Source organism: Ailuropoda melanoleuca, chromosome 2 (assembly GCF_002007445.2).
Source record: "Ailuropoda melanoleuca isolate Jingjing chromosome 2, ASM200744v2, whole genome shotgun sequence".
Lineage (NCBI taxonomy): Eukaryota > Metazoa > Chordata > Mammalia > Carnivora > Ursidae > Ailuropoda > Ailuropoda melanoleuca.
In genome coordinates, this window is record NC_048219.1 from 76,119,559 (window position 1) to 76,135,086 (window position 15,528).

At 39.0% G+C, this 15,528-nt stretch overlaps 1 protein-coding gene across 6 annotated transcripts in view; it reads left to right on the forward strand.

Annotated features, from left to right (window-relative positions):
* The window catches only part of GPSM2 (G protein signaling modulator 2), a 90,187-nt gene that overhangs the window by 17,009 nt on the left and 57,650 nt on the right, over window positions 1–15,528 (forward strand). The window contains exon 1 of one of the 6 annotated variants that reach the window (XM_011224955.3): window positions 10,668–10,978. The exons of 4 other annotated variants lie outside the window; for them this stretch is intronic. In XM_011224955.3, coding sequence (XP_011223257.2) covers window positions 10,683–10,978 — 296 coding nt within the window. In that variant the 5' untranslated portion in view covers window positions 10,668–10,682. Of the gene's footprint in view, window positions 1–10,667; window positions 10,979–15,528 lie in introns of those variants that run through there. One more of the 6 variants, XM_002919195.4, reaches the window with a different exon arrangement.

Consider the following 15,528-nt stretch of genomic DNA (forward strand, 5'->3'; position numbering starts at 1 on the left):
TTGATCTATTTATCTATTTTTGTGCTAGTACCATACTGTTTGGATTATTCCAGCTTTGTAGTATATCTTGAAATCTGGGATTGTGATACCTCCAGCTTTATTCTTCTTTCTCAGTATTGCTTTGGCTATTCAGGGTCTTTCGAGGTTCCATACACATTTTAGGATTATTTATTCTAGTTCTGTGAAAAATGCTATTGGTATTTTGATGGGGATTGCATTGAATCTGTAGGTTGCTGTGGGTAATATGGACATTTTAACAATATTAACTCTTCTAATCCATGAGTGTAGAATGTCTTTTGTTTGTGGGGAGTTTTTTGATTACCAATTCAATTTCATTACTAGTAATCAGTCTATTCAAATTTTCTACATCTTCCTCATTCAGTTTTAGAAGATTATATGCCTCTAGGAATCTATACATTTCTTCTAGGCTGCCCATTTTGTTGGCATATAATTTTTCATTATAGTCTCTTATAATCTTTTGTACTTCTGTTGTGTTGTTTGTTATGTCTCCTTTTTCATTTCTGATTTTATTTTTTCAGGTCATCTCTTCTTTTCTTGATGAATCTTGCTAAATATTTATCAATTTTGTTTCTTTTCAAAGAGCTAGATCATGATTTCATTGATCTTGCCTGTGTGTGTGTGTGTGTGTGTGTGTTTCATTTAATTCTGCTCTGATCTGTTTTTTTTTAAAGGATTTATTTTTATTTATTTGAGGGGGGAGGGGCAGAGGGAGAGATTCTCAAGCAGACTCCCCATTGAGTGCAAAGCCCAACACAGGGCTCCATCTCACAACCCTGAGATCATGACCTGAGTCAAAATCAAGAGTCAGATGCCTAACCAACTGAGCCAACTGGCAGCCCCTAATTCTGCTCTGATCTTTATCATTTCCTTCCTTTTAGTAACTTTGGGGTTTGGTCTTCTTTTTCTAGTTCCTCTATGTGTAAGGTTAGATTGTTTAAGATTTTGTTTCTTGATGTACGCTTGTATCACTATAAATTTCATTCTGAGATCTGCTTTTGCTGCATCCCAAAGATTTTGGACTGTTGTGTTTTCATTTTCATTTGTCTCCTCGTATTTTTTAATTTCCTTTGATTTCTTCATGGACTCATTGTTTGTTTAGTAGCATGCTGTTTAGCCTTCATGTGTTTTGTGTTATTTCCAGTTTTTTTCTTGTGATTGGTTTGTAGTTTCATACCATTGTGGTGAGAAAAGAGTCTTGATATGATTTAAAGCTCCTTAAATTTATTGAGACTTGTATTGTCACCTAACATGATCTATCCTGGAGAGTCTTCCATGTGCACTTGAAAAGAATGTGTATTCTGGTTTTGTTTTTTGGGTTTTTTTGGGTTTTTTTTTTTAAGGCAGTGTTCTGTGTATATTTGTTAAGTCCATCTGATCTATTATGTCATTCAAAGACATAGTTTTCTTATTGGTTTTTTTCTTTTTTTTTTTTTTAAAGATTTTATTTATTTGACAGAGATAGAGACAGCCAGTGAGAGAGGGAACACAAGCAGGGGGAGTGGGAGAGGAAGAAGCAGGCTCATAGCAGAGGAGCCTGATGTGGGGCTCGATGCCATAATGCCAGGATCACGCCCTGAGCCGAAGGCAGAAGCTGAACCGCTGTGCCACCCAGGCGCCCCTCTTATTGGTTTTTCTGCCTGGATAATCTATTCATTGATGTAAGTGTGGTGTTAAAGTCCCCTACTATTATTGTATTACTGTCAATTTTTCCCTTTATGTGTATTAATATTTGCTTTATGTATTTGGATGCTCCAATGTTGGGTGCAGATTTACAGTTGTTATATCCTCTTATTGGATTGATCACTATGTAATACCCTTATTTGTCTCTTGCTGCAGTCTTTGGGGGTTTTTTCTTTCTTTTTTTTTTTTTAAGAGAGAGTGTGGGCAGAGAGGCGAGAGAGAATCTTCTTTTTTTAAGATTTATTTGTTTATTTGAGAGCAAGTGCGAGCAGGGGGCAAGGCAGAGGGAGAGGGAGAAAGAGAATCTCAAGCAGACTCCGCACTCAGCAGGGCACCTATGTGGGGCTCAATCTCATGATCCTGAGATCATGACCTCAGCCGAAATCAAGAGTTAGGCACTTAACCAACTGAGCCATCCAGATGCCCCTGCAGTCTTTGTTTTAAAGTTCATTTTATATGTTAATTGAATTTAAATTTTAAAAATGTCAAAAAATTAAATGAAAATAAAAAATAAAGTTCATTTTGTATGATGTAAGTATTGCTACCCTGGCTCTTTTTTTTTTTTTTTCCTTCTTCCATTCACATGGAATATCTTTTTCTATCCCTTCACTTTCAGTCTGTAGATGTTTTTAGGTCTGAACTAAATCTCTTGCATGCAGCATATAGGTGGGTAGGTGGGTCTTATTTTTTCATCCCTGCCATCACCCTATGTCTTTTGACTGGAGAATTTAGACCATTTACATTTAAAGTAATTATTGATAGGTATGTACTTATTGCCATTTTGTTAATTGTTTTTTGGTTGTTTTTGTAGTTTCCTGTCCCTTTTTTCTTCTCTTGCTCTCTTTCCTTGTAATTGATGACTTTCTTTAGTGTTATACTTGGCTCTCTTCCTCTTTATTTTTAGGGTATCTATTATTGGCTTTTGGTTTGTGGTTACCATGAGGTTTATACATAACATCCTACGTATATAGTAGTCTGTATTAAGTTGATGGTCACTTAAAGTCAAACACATTCTAAAAGAACTACATTTTTACTCCCCTTGCCACATATTATATATATGTTGTCATATTTCACATCTTATTTTGTGAGTCCCCTTAACTAATTTTGTAGTTATATTTTTTAATTGTTATATGTTGGGGTGTGGATCTCCTTGGGTTCATCTTGTTTGGAACTCTCTGTGCTTCCTGAGCCCTGATATCTCTTCTCTTCCCCAGGTTAGGGAAGTTCTAAGCTATTATTCCTTCAGATAAGTTTTCTGCATTCTTTCCCTTTTTGCCTTCTGGCACCCATATAATGCAAATGTTTGTTCACTTGATGTTATCCAAGAGATCCTCTAACCTATCCTCCTTGTTTTTTGTTCTTTTTCCTTTTTTGCTGTCCAGTTTGGGTGCTTCCCATTACCCTGTCTTCCAGATCACTGATCTGTTCTTCTGTATCCTCCAATCTACAACTGATTTCCTCTAATGTATTTTTCATTTCAGTTATTGTATGCTTTAATTCTTATTGGTTCTTTTTTTTATATTTTTTATCTCTTTGTTGAAGTTCTCACTGCATTTATCCACTCATTTCTCCAGTCCAGTGAGCATCTTTATGACCATTACTTTGAACTCTTTGTGTTGGTTGGTTATCTCTGTTTCATTTAGCTCTTTTTAAAAAATGTTTTATCTTCCTCTTTCATTTGGAGCATATTCCTCTGTCTCTTCATTTTGCTTGATGTTCTGTGTTTGTTTCTATGAATTAGGCAGAACAGCTACTTCTCCTAAACTTGAAGGAATGGTTTTGTATATGGTCATTCCCTATGTAGAACGTGTATTAAGCCATCATTTTTAATGGCTGTGTAATATTTCATTGTATGAATGAGCAAGTACTGTTTTCACTAATCTCTTGTCATGTAAGTTGTATCTGATGTTTCTATATTACAAATGATTGTGTGACAAGTGTGATGAACATCTGGCACATTTATTTTGCACACTTGTCTGATCATATATGTAAGTAGAGTCCTTAAAAATGGAATTATTTGGTCAAGAGATACTGAAGCTTTTGCTATATATTATAAAATCTCCCTTTGAAATGGTTGTACCAATTTCTAGCCCCAACAGCAACATGTGAGAGGATTAATTTCATCATATCCTCACCAACATTGAATATTATCATTCTTTTTCATCTACAATCTGGTAGGCAAAAATGGTATCCTATTGTCTTAAATTGAATATATTTAAAAACTAGTGAAGCTGAAGTTCATATGTGGGCTGATTGTGGTCTTTTAAAACTCCATTGTAAAGTGCTAGTCCTTGTCCTTTGCCTTTCTATTGGGTTGTTGCCATTTTTTTGTTGTTGTTATTGGGTTGTTTCATTGTAAGAGCTCTTTAAAACCTAAGTATTTAGTATTAACCCTTCGTCTGTTGCATATGTCTCCATTCATCATTTTCCTTTTGACTCTATAAGAGGCAATATAGGGATAGGTGAAAAGCATGGCTCCTGAGACAGACTGGCTCTGCCATTTACCAGCTGTGGTATATGCTGCTTAGGTGCCCTGTCCAGATACCCTTTACTCACCAGTACCCTCATCTCCCAGACCTGTGAGTTACCTGGGGCTAGTAAGGATTACAGCTGTTCTTCCGTAGAGTTTGTACTACAGGGAGCTGGGGAAGTTATACCCTACCTCATCCCAACACAGGGATACAAAAAGCTGCCACTCTTCTGTAAAGAGCAGGCTAATTTTATGGTTTATGCTCTAGACTCTAGAGACCTCCCTGTATGAATCAGACCAAGGCTAAGATTTTCCAAGATCCATTCTTACTTGGCCCTTTTCTCTTTCCTATCCTGTTTCACTCTTTTCCTTACAGGGTCATCCTGAAAAGCCCTTCCTCAATAATCATGTATATTTAATTCTTGTTTCAGGATCTGCTTCTAGGAAACCAACCTAAGATTCTATAAAATGAGTATGCTATTAGTACCTATGTCACAGGTTTGTTGTAAAGAATAAATATTAAAATAATAGTATCTTGTACTTATTATGCATAAGGCATTGTCTTAAACATCTTACACATAATAATTCATTTAGTCCCTATTACCAGTGAGGGTCCAGGTATAATCCTTGAACACATAAATGCTTAGAACAGTGCTGGTAGTACTGTTAGCATCAGTAACTCTTAGTTATTATTTATTAAGTTATTCTACATTTCTTTTTTTAAATCTTTTTTTTAAAGATTTCTTTCTTTCTTTCTCTTTCTTTCTTTCTTTCTTTCTTTCTTTCTTTCTTTCTTTTTCTTTCTTTCAAGAGGAGAGAGGGGCAGAGGTAGAGGGAGAAGGAGAGAAGCAGACTCCCCACTGAGCATGGAGCCTGACAGGGAGCGCGATCTCAGGACCCTGAGATCATGACCTGAGCCAAAACCAAGAGTTGGATGTTTAACAAACTGAGCCACACAGGCACCCCTATCAAGTCATTCTACATTTCCAATGGAAGATTAAATCTGTTAATAGGCTGTTCCCCCTCAATTTTGAGGTCTCTTTCCCATGTCCCTTTTCTTAGGTATTTCTTTGGAAAGCTCTTTCCCCCTCATTTTTTTTTCCTCTTTTATTCCAAAAGCTGGAGCTATCAAGTCCACATCCTTCCTGAGGAACTTCTATACCTAACATTCTGACTTGGTTTCAGTGAAGGCAGCACTGTTATTCTCTTACAAGACTTTTTTGAAAAGGGAAGAAACAAGTGTTTCTCCTTGATTATTCAAATTTGCCTTGATTTAATGGTGTCATTTATAACTCAGAGGAAAGTCCAGCCACTGTAGCTTTATCTTAAAAACAAAACAGGGGCACCTGGGTAGCTCAGTCAGTTAAGTATCTGCCTTTGGCTCAGGTTATGCTATGTCCCTAGCACCCAAGGCAGTGTTTAGCACATAATAGGTACTTAAACACATGTGTTCTTGAATAGATGAATGAGTGAATTTACAAAGTGAGAAAGAGCAATGACATCAGTTAATAGTGGTATGCACATATTTACCACTTACTGTGGTCATCACCTCCTTTTTGCATCTTTATCCATATAAGATCATTTTCCTTCTCCTTGAAAGATAACCTTTATAACTTCATTAGTGAGGGTCTGTGATGGCAAAATCAGTTTTTGTTTACCTAAAAATGCCTCTATTTCACCCTCATTTTTAGAAGATATTTCCACTGGTTAAATAATTCTAGGTTGACAGTCATTTTCTCTCAGTACATTTTTCTGGCTTATATTTTTACAGTTACAAAGTCACCTGTCAGCTGAGTGTTGTTTCATTGGAGGTAGTCAGCCCTTTCGTTTGCACTGGTTGTAAAGTTACTTCTTTGTTTTTGGTGCTCTGCATTTTCATTATCTTATGTGTAAATATCTTTTTTCTTTTTCTCGTTTTAAAATCTTTCCTAAAGTATTGTCCATTTTCTTCTCATTCTAGAATTTCAATTAGACGCATGTTAGATCTCCCTCTATCCTCCATGTTTCTCTTTTATATGAAAAAATCAATTTGGTTCTATCTTCTGGTTTGCTAATTTTCTCTTCAGCATGTCTAATCTGCTTTTAAACCTGACCATTGACTTTTTTTTAGACAGAAAGCACAAGAGCAAACTGGGGGGGGGGNAAGGGGGGGGGCGGGGGGGGGGGGGGGGGGCGGGCAGAGGGAGAGAGATAATCTTAAGCAGGTTCCACAACCAGCAGAGAGCCTGAAGTGGGGCTCAATCTCACGACCCTGAGACCATGATCTGAACTGAAATCAAGAGTTGGATGCCGGGGTGCCCTGGGTGGCCTGGTCAGTTAAGTGTCTGACTATGGTTCAGGTCATGCTCTTAGGGTCCTGGGATCAAGCCCCACATTGGGCTCCCTGCTCAGAAGGGGTCTGCTTCTCCCTCTCTCTCTCCCTATGCCCCTTTCCCCCTGCTTGTGCACTCTCTCCCTCTCTCTCTCTCTCAAATAAATAAGTAAAATCTTAAAAAAGAAAAAAAAAAAAAAGAGTTGGATGCTTAACTGACTGAGCCACCCAGGTACCCCCTGCCTGTTGACTTTTAAATTCTAATTATTATGTGTCTTTTTTTTTTTTTTTTTTTTTTTTTTTTNTTTTTTTTTTTTTTTTAGTCTATAAGGTTTTCTTTAATGCTTTTTAAAACCTGCCTGTTCATTTTTGGCAGAGCGTTGCTCTTTATTTATATCTTTAATCTTTTATTTTACTGCTGTAAACCTATTAAACATATTTATACTCTATGACTAGTAATTCCAATTTCAAAATCTTTTATGAGTTTGATTTTGTCATTTTTTCCCCCCTGCTAATTCTTGTATAAGATGCTTTGTTTTTTTGTATGATTTGTAATTTGACTGAGAGTTCATATTTCTTGGAACTTTTGCTATGTAAATTTTGGGAGTTTGGATCAAGTTGTTGTCTTAGTCGACTTGAGCTGACAAAATACCGCAAACTGGATTAGTTAAACAAAACATTTATTCCTCACAGGTCTGGAAGCTGGGAAGTCCAAAATCAAGGTGCCAGCAGATTGTGTCTAGGGAGGGCCCATTTCTTGGTTCTTAGAGGGCTGTATCCCTGTGTGTGAGGCTGCTCCTTGGGTCTTGTTTATAAGGGCACTAATATCATTCATGAGTGCTCCACCCCCTTGACCTAATCAAAGGCCCTATCTCCCTATACTGTCACAACAGGAATTAGGCTTATACATATCAGTTTTGGGGAAATACAAACATTCAGTCTCTAGAGGTGATTTGGTTTACCCTTGCCAGTTGCCTAGGGGCACCATCAACCTGAAACCACTTTAAAGTAAATTATGTGCTTGAGTTTCAGACAAGCCAGGTAGAGCAGATTATTGCCTTTTGTAAAAAAAACAAAGAAACAAAACAAAACACACACAAAGTATCAGGAGATATTTCCTCCTCTATTCTATGCTAAGGATGATTACAGCCAATTTTCTTTTGTCTTCTGTTAAGAGGTTGGCGAGGACTTTGGGAGATCCTGGCTTATGTGTGGAGTCTCTTATTAATAAGAGTCCTCATCTTGGTAGGACCTGGCCTGGTTTCTTTTTTCCATGTCTCATGAGAACCGTGAGAACTAAAGTTCAACTGCTTATCTATTTCCCTAGTTCCTAACTTCTGAATAATCCTTACTTGAATGCTAGGTCATGGATAAATTTTCTATTTTTTAAAAAATATTTGAAAACATTTTAAGTTGTTTTCAGTGAGAGTCAAACCGGGTATCTGGGTTATTACTTTCAGACACGGAAATCTACAGAGTGATTTTCTTCCCTACTTTTTATTCTGAAAAATTCCACATTTCTAGAAAAAGTAAAATAATAATACATGAATAGTATAGTAGTACAAGAATAAGAGATATATCTTCACCTAGGGCTAATTGTTAATATTTAGTTTGCATTTCTCTCCTTTCTCTGTCTTTTGCTGAACGATTTGCATGTAAGTTGCAGAAGTCATGTTTTTTATTCTTATATACTGCAGCTTGCATCTCCTAAAAATGAAAAAATTTCCCCTATGTAACCATAATTCCATGTCACCTCCAGGAAAATTAACAGTAATTCTATAATACTGTCTAATATATTATCTATATTCAAATTTCCCCAGTTGTTTCTTAAATGTCTTTTACAGTCTTTCTCCCATTCTCTCTCTCTCTGATTTAGGACTCCACAAGATTCATGTACCTTTTTTGGTTGGTTTGTTTTTCATGACAATGATGTTTGTGAAGAGTCTGGGCTAATTATCTTATAGAATATCTGAAATTCTGGTAACAAATGAAGTTACTCCCATGTTTAAAATCTTCCTCTGGCTACTCTAACATTTACAAAATAAACCCCAAACTCATTGTCCTTGCTTACAAAGGTCTACATGATCTGGTGTGACTTCACCCTGTATGTTCTTCCCTACCTCGCCTCACTTAAGCCAGCATGGTCTTTTTCCAGTTTCTCAAACCCACAAAGCTTGCCCTCACAGGCCTTTGCATTAGCTGTTCCCTTTGCCTAATGTTCTCTTCCCTGAGCTTTGCTTAAAAGTTGGCTCCTTATAATTAAAGTCTTGGTTTGAATACTGTCTTCTCAAAGTGGCCTTTCTTACCTTGACCCTCAATGTAAAGTTGTCTTTCAGTCATTCACTCTCACATCACCCCCGTTTGAATTCTCTGCATGGCACCTGCCACAACCTGATATTTTTCTTATTATTTATTTTTATTGAACTCCATGAAAGCAGGGGCTGTGCCCCCCCTCTTGCTCATTACTATATTCCCAGCACCTAGAACAGTTCCTGACACATAGCAGAAACTTAATAAATACTTGCTAAATACTGTCATGAATAAGCTGAAAGTTGAGGGCTGACAAGTAGCCAGACATTTAAAGGGCCTGAGGGAAAAAAAATTTGGCAGGGGGAATTGCCAGGGAGAAGGCCCTGAGACAACCCTGAGGCTTGGTCTATTCTAGGGATGGAGGAACGTCCTGTGTACTTGGAGCAAAGTAACCTAGGAGGAGAAGGAAATACAGGAGAGTAGAGAGGAGGGTAGGGCAAGATGACTTAGGGCTTTGTGGGCTGTGGTAGGGAATTTAGACTTTATTTTAAATCAAATGATAAATCACCAAAGGCTTTCAAATAGGAGAGTGACATAATCTGATTTATGCCTTTTAAAAGATAATTTAAAAACTAATTCAACTTGAGTACGGTGGAAATAACTAACACCAGTGATAGAAAGTCACATGCGTTAAGAGAAGGTTTGCAGGCGGGACATAATGATTCATTTTGGACAATGGATGTTGATTGGAAAACATCCTATCAACATTCCAAAAAAATTTATGAGTAAGAAGGAATTATAATACCTACCTCTGAAATGGTACAGCCATCTAATTCAGTTGTTGTTTATAAGTGCCTGATATTAAAGGTAGTAGTTGATAATAATGATACTAGGTATCATTTATCAAGCAGTCAGGCACTATTTTAACCCCTCAACAAAACTTACCTCACGGAAGCATAACTATGACTTTTATTACCTGTGTTTTACAGTTGAGGAAACTAAGGCTAAAGAGGATAGGTAACTCCTTCAAGGTCAATCAGCCTATAAGTGGCAAAGATGTAACTCAAATCCAGGTCAAGTTTGATGCCAAAGCTGTTATTTTAACCAATTTGCCATAACACAAGAGAAATGCTGCTTGATCACTGGTTATGGCCATCATTCACAGAGATACTCAAAGTGGGGTTTTCTCTAGCACATCCTTAAACCTGCAGAAACATTTAAATTTTATTTCAGTGGAGAAATATTTGAGAAATAATCTAACTCATCCGATTCTTTAGCCCAGAGAGTCTGTAGTCTTGGTATTTTTGTGAACAACCGAGACCTATGTTTTGCTTAAACCTGGTGTGGAGAAGGTGCATGGAAATAAAACTGACTTTTCCCAGTGTATCTGAATATAGCGGCCTGAAACTAAGTGCCACCCAGATTTCCTGGGAACTGGCAACTCTGCAGTCAGCACAAGTTTGCTTTCTTAACAGCTGGAGACGCCGGAATTGTGACAGGGCCGCAAGAACTGAGGCTGCCTTGTTCGGACTTTGACACGAGTCCCTCTGTTCCTGTCACAGAGCCCTTTTTCTTAAACATCCCGCCTATGACGCTTGGGAAACTCGTTCTCTAGGCTGAACCGAACCCCAAGCGCAGGACGCATTTGTTCTGGGCGCCCATCTTTTAAAGTGGTCTGCGGCCAGACCCTCTCTGAACACTGCCTGGACGATATTTATCTCTCCACCCTTCAGTGTCTGAAGAAGAAATCAGAGGGCAGGAAAGCAGTTTCAACTTGCTGGTTGAGGACAGACCCCAGAACAGCGGGGGCCGAGCCCCCCAGAGTCCCCGTAAACCTGACGCGCAGCGCCCCTCCCGCCCCGGACCGCCGCGGAAGAGGCGCCGACTACCGCCCCGCCTCCCGCGCTGGCCATTGGCGGGTCCGAAAGACGCGGGGCGTTGTCGGTTTGAATGGGCGCTCCTGGAGCTGGGGCGCAGGCGCAGAGGAGGGGAGCCGTGGAGGTCGGCGGCGCTGAGGGACCCCGGGGTGGCGAGGACTGCCGCGTGAGCTCTGGCCCACGTGACCTGAGGCGAGCGGGGGCGGGGGCACACGCCTGCCTCCCGCGGTGCCTCTGCCTGGCGAGGCGCCCCCGGCGCGCGGACCCGCTTGGGGGAGGGGCTGCGGCCCTCTGTCCGTCGCCTGAGGCGGCCGCTGCTGCAGCTGCGTCTCGTCCGCCGCGCTCCCGGGGCTCGCCGGCCCGCGGGAGGTAAGTTCTGAGGCGTCTGAGGGCGCCCCGCGGAGGGGGCTGACGGGGAGAGGTGTGTTATGTGTGGGGCTGGGTAGGGAGCTTGTGTGTCCCGGGTGTGGGGGCCGCCCGCTTTGTTCGGGTGGGCGGCGGGGACCCGAGTGAGGAAGCCCGAAGCGGGATGGGCAGCAAGCAGCTGGCTGAAGTGCGAGTTGCTTTCTTGTTGCGAGATTTTTAAATGAGAGTCAAGTTTGAGAGCTTTGTTCCCTAACTTTTTAAAAATAAAAAGTATGATAGGGCACAGCGACTCCTCACGTATTCTGAGTGTAACAGTGGATTAAACACCTGAATCGCCGTGGAATTAACCCGAGGCAGATAGCTTTCACTTGTAGGCAGGCCCTTGCTGTTTAAGCCGGCAGTGTTTGTCAGACACCTGCGTTTACATTTCAGTTCATGAATTCGGGGCACCGACTTGTCGAGTTACCGTAGATATTCGGAGTTGCTGCAAGAAGTTTTAGTAAGCAGAGGATGTTAAGAAAGCCGTATATCCGAAAATCTATATAATCTATAGAACATCTTCGAAGAGTAAAAGAAGAAAAAACGGTGGAAAATCTATAATTTCTTCGTTTTAGTGGTAACCAGTTAGATCATTTTAACTAGTACCATTTGAACTCCGTTAAAGAAAACGAGTAAGGATGGAAATTTTATTTGCCTTAATGCATAATTTAACCCTGCCGCAGAGTTAAACGGAATAGCGTCTTGGCTTTCCTTTCTGTCGACTTGAGTTGGAGTCTTTCTTGGTGTGTGTGGGGTTAACATACCCACCGAGCTGAATTTTCAAGCTGCCACTTTAGAAGGGTGCCTGAAGATTTCCGGCCTGATAACCACCACTGTGATTACCTCCGATAAAGACCATTTTTGCTTGGGTTGTCCCTATTCGAGAAACAACTTTGGTTGGTTCTTACGTTGCTTACTTCTAAACAAAGGGACGATCACTGTTGATTGACCTGGGTGTGTGTGAGGAGGGGGTGCGGTGAGGGCAGTCTCAGACTTACAGGGCTTTGCACCTTACCATGGATTCCTTCTGGCAAGCTCCTTCTTTGGCTATTATTTATAAGGATTGGAGCAGATACTAAGTAAAAAGTTCTATGGTATTGTTGTAGAGGCGTTTCCCCCAAAATCTTCTTTGGCTAAGGTCAGCAGTTTAGTTGTAGTTTCTTTTTTTCTTTTTTTCTTTTTTAAGATTTTATTTATTTATTTGAGAGAGAGAGAGAGACAGCGAGAGAGGGAACACAAGCAGGGGGAGTGGGAGAGGAAGAAGCAGGCTCCCAGCGGAGGAGCCTGATGTGGGGCTCGATCCCAAAACGCTGGGATCACGCCCTGAGCCGAGGGCAGACGCTTAACGACTGAGCCACCCAGGCGCCCCTAGTTGTAGTTTCTAATGTTATTAAATCAGACATGATGCAGTTACAAATGTTATATTTTAATGTAAATCTCAGACTTGGTACTAGGCTCATTACAACGAAGATAGGCTATAGTAATTTTTTAAATGGCCTTGTACTTAAGCATAAAATATGTCTAAGATTTACCTAAACGGTAAAATTTTGTGATTAAGTTATCTGGAATTTGAAAATTAAAAACCTATGTAGATTTAGACTATTCTAAATCTAATAGGCATTCAAAAAAGTCGTAACAGCTACTATCATTATTACTACTATACTTTATTGAGTACTTTTGTTAAGTACCAGAGCCAGGCACTGGGTTAAGTGCTCTATAAAATGGATCTCGAATCATCACAGCACATGTTGGATAAGGGTCATTATGCCCAAACCAGCTCTGAGAGTTTAACTAGCTCAAGATCATGTAACAAGTCAAACTGTGGCCTGATCCCAGAGCACATGCTCTGTTGCTTCTCTGCAACTGTTTAAATCTCCTCCAGGTCTCTGGATTCCATTTATAGGGACATAATCCACTTTTAAGATGCCTGTAGGTGTTGTGTTTTATTGGGAACTATGCAGAAATATTTCAGTCTTCCTTTTAGGACTGCTGTCTTCCTTTCAGTACCTTATAAATCATATAACATTTTCAATATCCTGTAATCATCTTTATAAAAACAGTAAAAATTAAGACTTTCCTGAGTTATTTACATGCATATACTCTTTACTGTAGAGGAGATATGTATTAAAGCCCAGTTTTCTCACTAGTATAGGATTCTTTGCTGCTTCCTAGTTCTTATCTTCTTCCCAGGCAAGAAATTTAAAAAAGTTTGTTGGGCATCAATTATGTGCAAAGCAATTTGCTTGGTGTTTTGAGATGACAAGAAAAAACTTCCTATTCAGTAGTTGCTTCTGGAGTTTTCGAAGTTATCTTTCTTCTGTCTCCCTCCTCTACCCTATCTGTTGCTGCCAGTTTATCTAACACAGATCCGACTTTGCTATTCCTTTGTTGAAAAAATTGCAAGGTGAAATACAAGGCCACATACATATTCACAGACCCTAACACTTTAATACCTTCTTAGACTTCTCTTTTCCTACTCCTAACCCAGTGTGCTTGTCCTGGGCATACATTCTGTGCATTCTTACCTCCTTGCTTTTGCTTGAGCCATTTCCCTGTGACTGGAATGCCTTTCCTTCATTTGCCTAATAAGGTCTACCCATCCTTCAAGGTGCAGTACAGATATTCTTGCTTCCAAAAAGCTTTCTCTGGTCCTTTTTATTTAGAATCATTCTTCCCATATCATCTCATAACGTTACTGAATTGAATAAAACATTTTTCCACAGGATAGTGATAACTTTTGGAAGAAGACAAAGTTATATTTTCCTATAAAGAATTAAAACTCTCTAGGGACCCTTCTTAGACATTTTTAACCCTCTTGCATTTGGGATTTATTTCTTCTTAAAAAGAAAAACAAACTTATACTTAGTTATTAATAAAAGTATTACAGATCAGAAAGTGCAAGGACTAATATATATACATTCAAGGGGTTTTTTGGGTAGAAATTGGGCTTAGTGTGAATTATCAGTGTTTCTGTATTGCAGACATTCTTGTGATCTCCTGGTTTTGTAACCTGAGTAGTCATTCGGAAAGCACTGAAAATATAATTGGGATTGTTGAAAATTTAGAACGTCTTTTTTTTTTAAGAGTCTCATTACTATGTCTTTTATAACTTTGGTATTGTAATACTTCTACGTACCCAATTTTATGTGTTTCGAACAGTTAACTAGAAATCCTTTGTCTTATGCAGGTTTCTAATTGAAACTCTCAAAAGGTTATTAATTTTACTAATGGATTAAAAGAACCATATCTATTTAACATTATTTTATAGGTGAGAAAATTAACATTATTTGTTAACTCTGGGCTTCAGTTTGATGAGAAATAAAACTAATAGGGAAAAAAGTACTAATTTTATTCTAATGAACATACTTATTCCTTTAGTTGAACATACACACACACACACACACACACACACGCACACACACACACTCCATGCCCAGCGTGGAGCCCAACACGGCACTTGAACTCACAACCCTGAGATCAAGACCTGAGCTGAGACCAAGAGTCGGATGGTTAACTGACTGAGCCACCCAGGCAGCCCTATATTTTTAAATATAAATAAGTAATCTTGGGTTACCTGGCTGGCTCAGTCAGTAGAGCATGTGACTCTTGATCCCAGGTTTGTGAGTTCAAGTCCCACGTTGGGTGTGGAGCGTACTTAAAAAAAAATAAGTGATCTTGTTGGAGCAGGACTTTTGATTGAATAACTGCTTTGTAGGAAAAAAGGAAACCAAGATAAGGGATGTTGATTAAAAGTAATCTCCCTTTTCTCCTTGAAATTTTGAAGCAACTACTTCATCCTCTTGAATTATTGTAATCACTGAGGGTTATAATTACAAAACAGCAGTTTTAGTGATTAGCATAGTCACTGACATAATTCAGATTGACTCCATGTATAATCTAAAAATAGAGCCCCTCTCTAGTTTATCACCCCTCCCCCCAGAAAAATCTTCAGTATTTAACTTCTTCCTGATTTATCACGGGCTGCCAAGCCAAAGACACTAAGAGTTTGCTTGTGCAATAATTATTATATCTATAGTGCTTTGCGTAGAGACTTTTGGAAACTGGTATTGACCTACAGACTTTCAGCATTTCTCATATAAGTGGACTCATACTTGGTCCTTTCTCACTGTTTAACAACAGTGAAGGCTTGAAATATTCAGATCTTTTTCTTTTTCTAGATTACATTTTGTTTTTGTATTTATCTAATTTGAAATTTCATATATGGTTTATTTATATTTGGTTATCCAGGGAGCACAATTCATTGGAGTCCTTGAATATAAATGTTTCTCATCAAAAAAGGAAGTTTATGCGTAGTTTAGTTGTTTAGAGTGGTGAGCTTTTAGGTATAAACATTGAAAACATGAAAAGGAATTCTTATTGTATATTGCTAAAATTGTTTGGATTATACTACTCTGAAGTGGTTGCATTTGTGTTTTGAAGGTCCTTGGCTCTGGACCTGAATTTTTTTTTTAATCTGCTAAGAATAAAAATGAGAGTTTGAAATTAATACTACC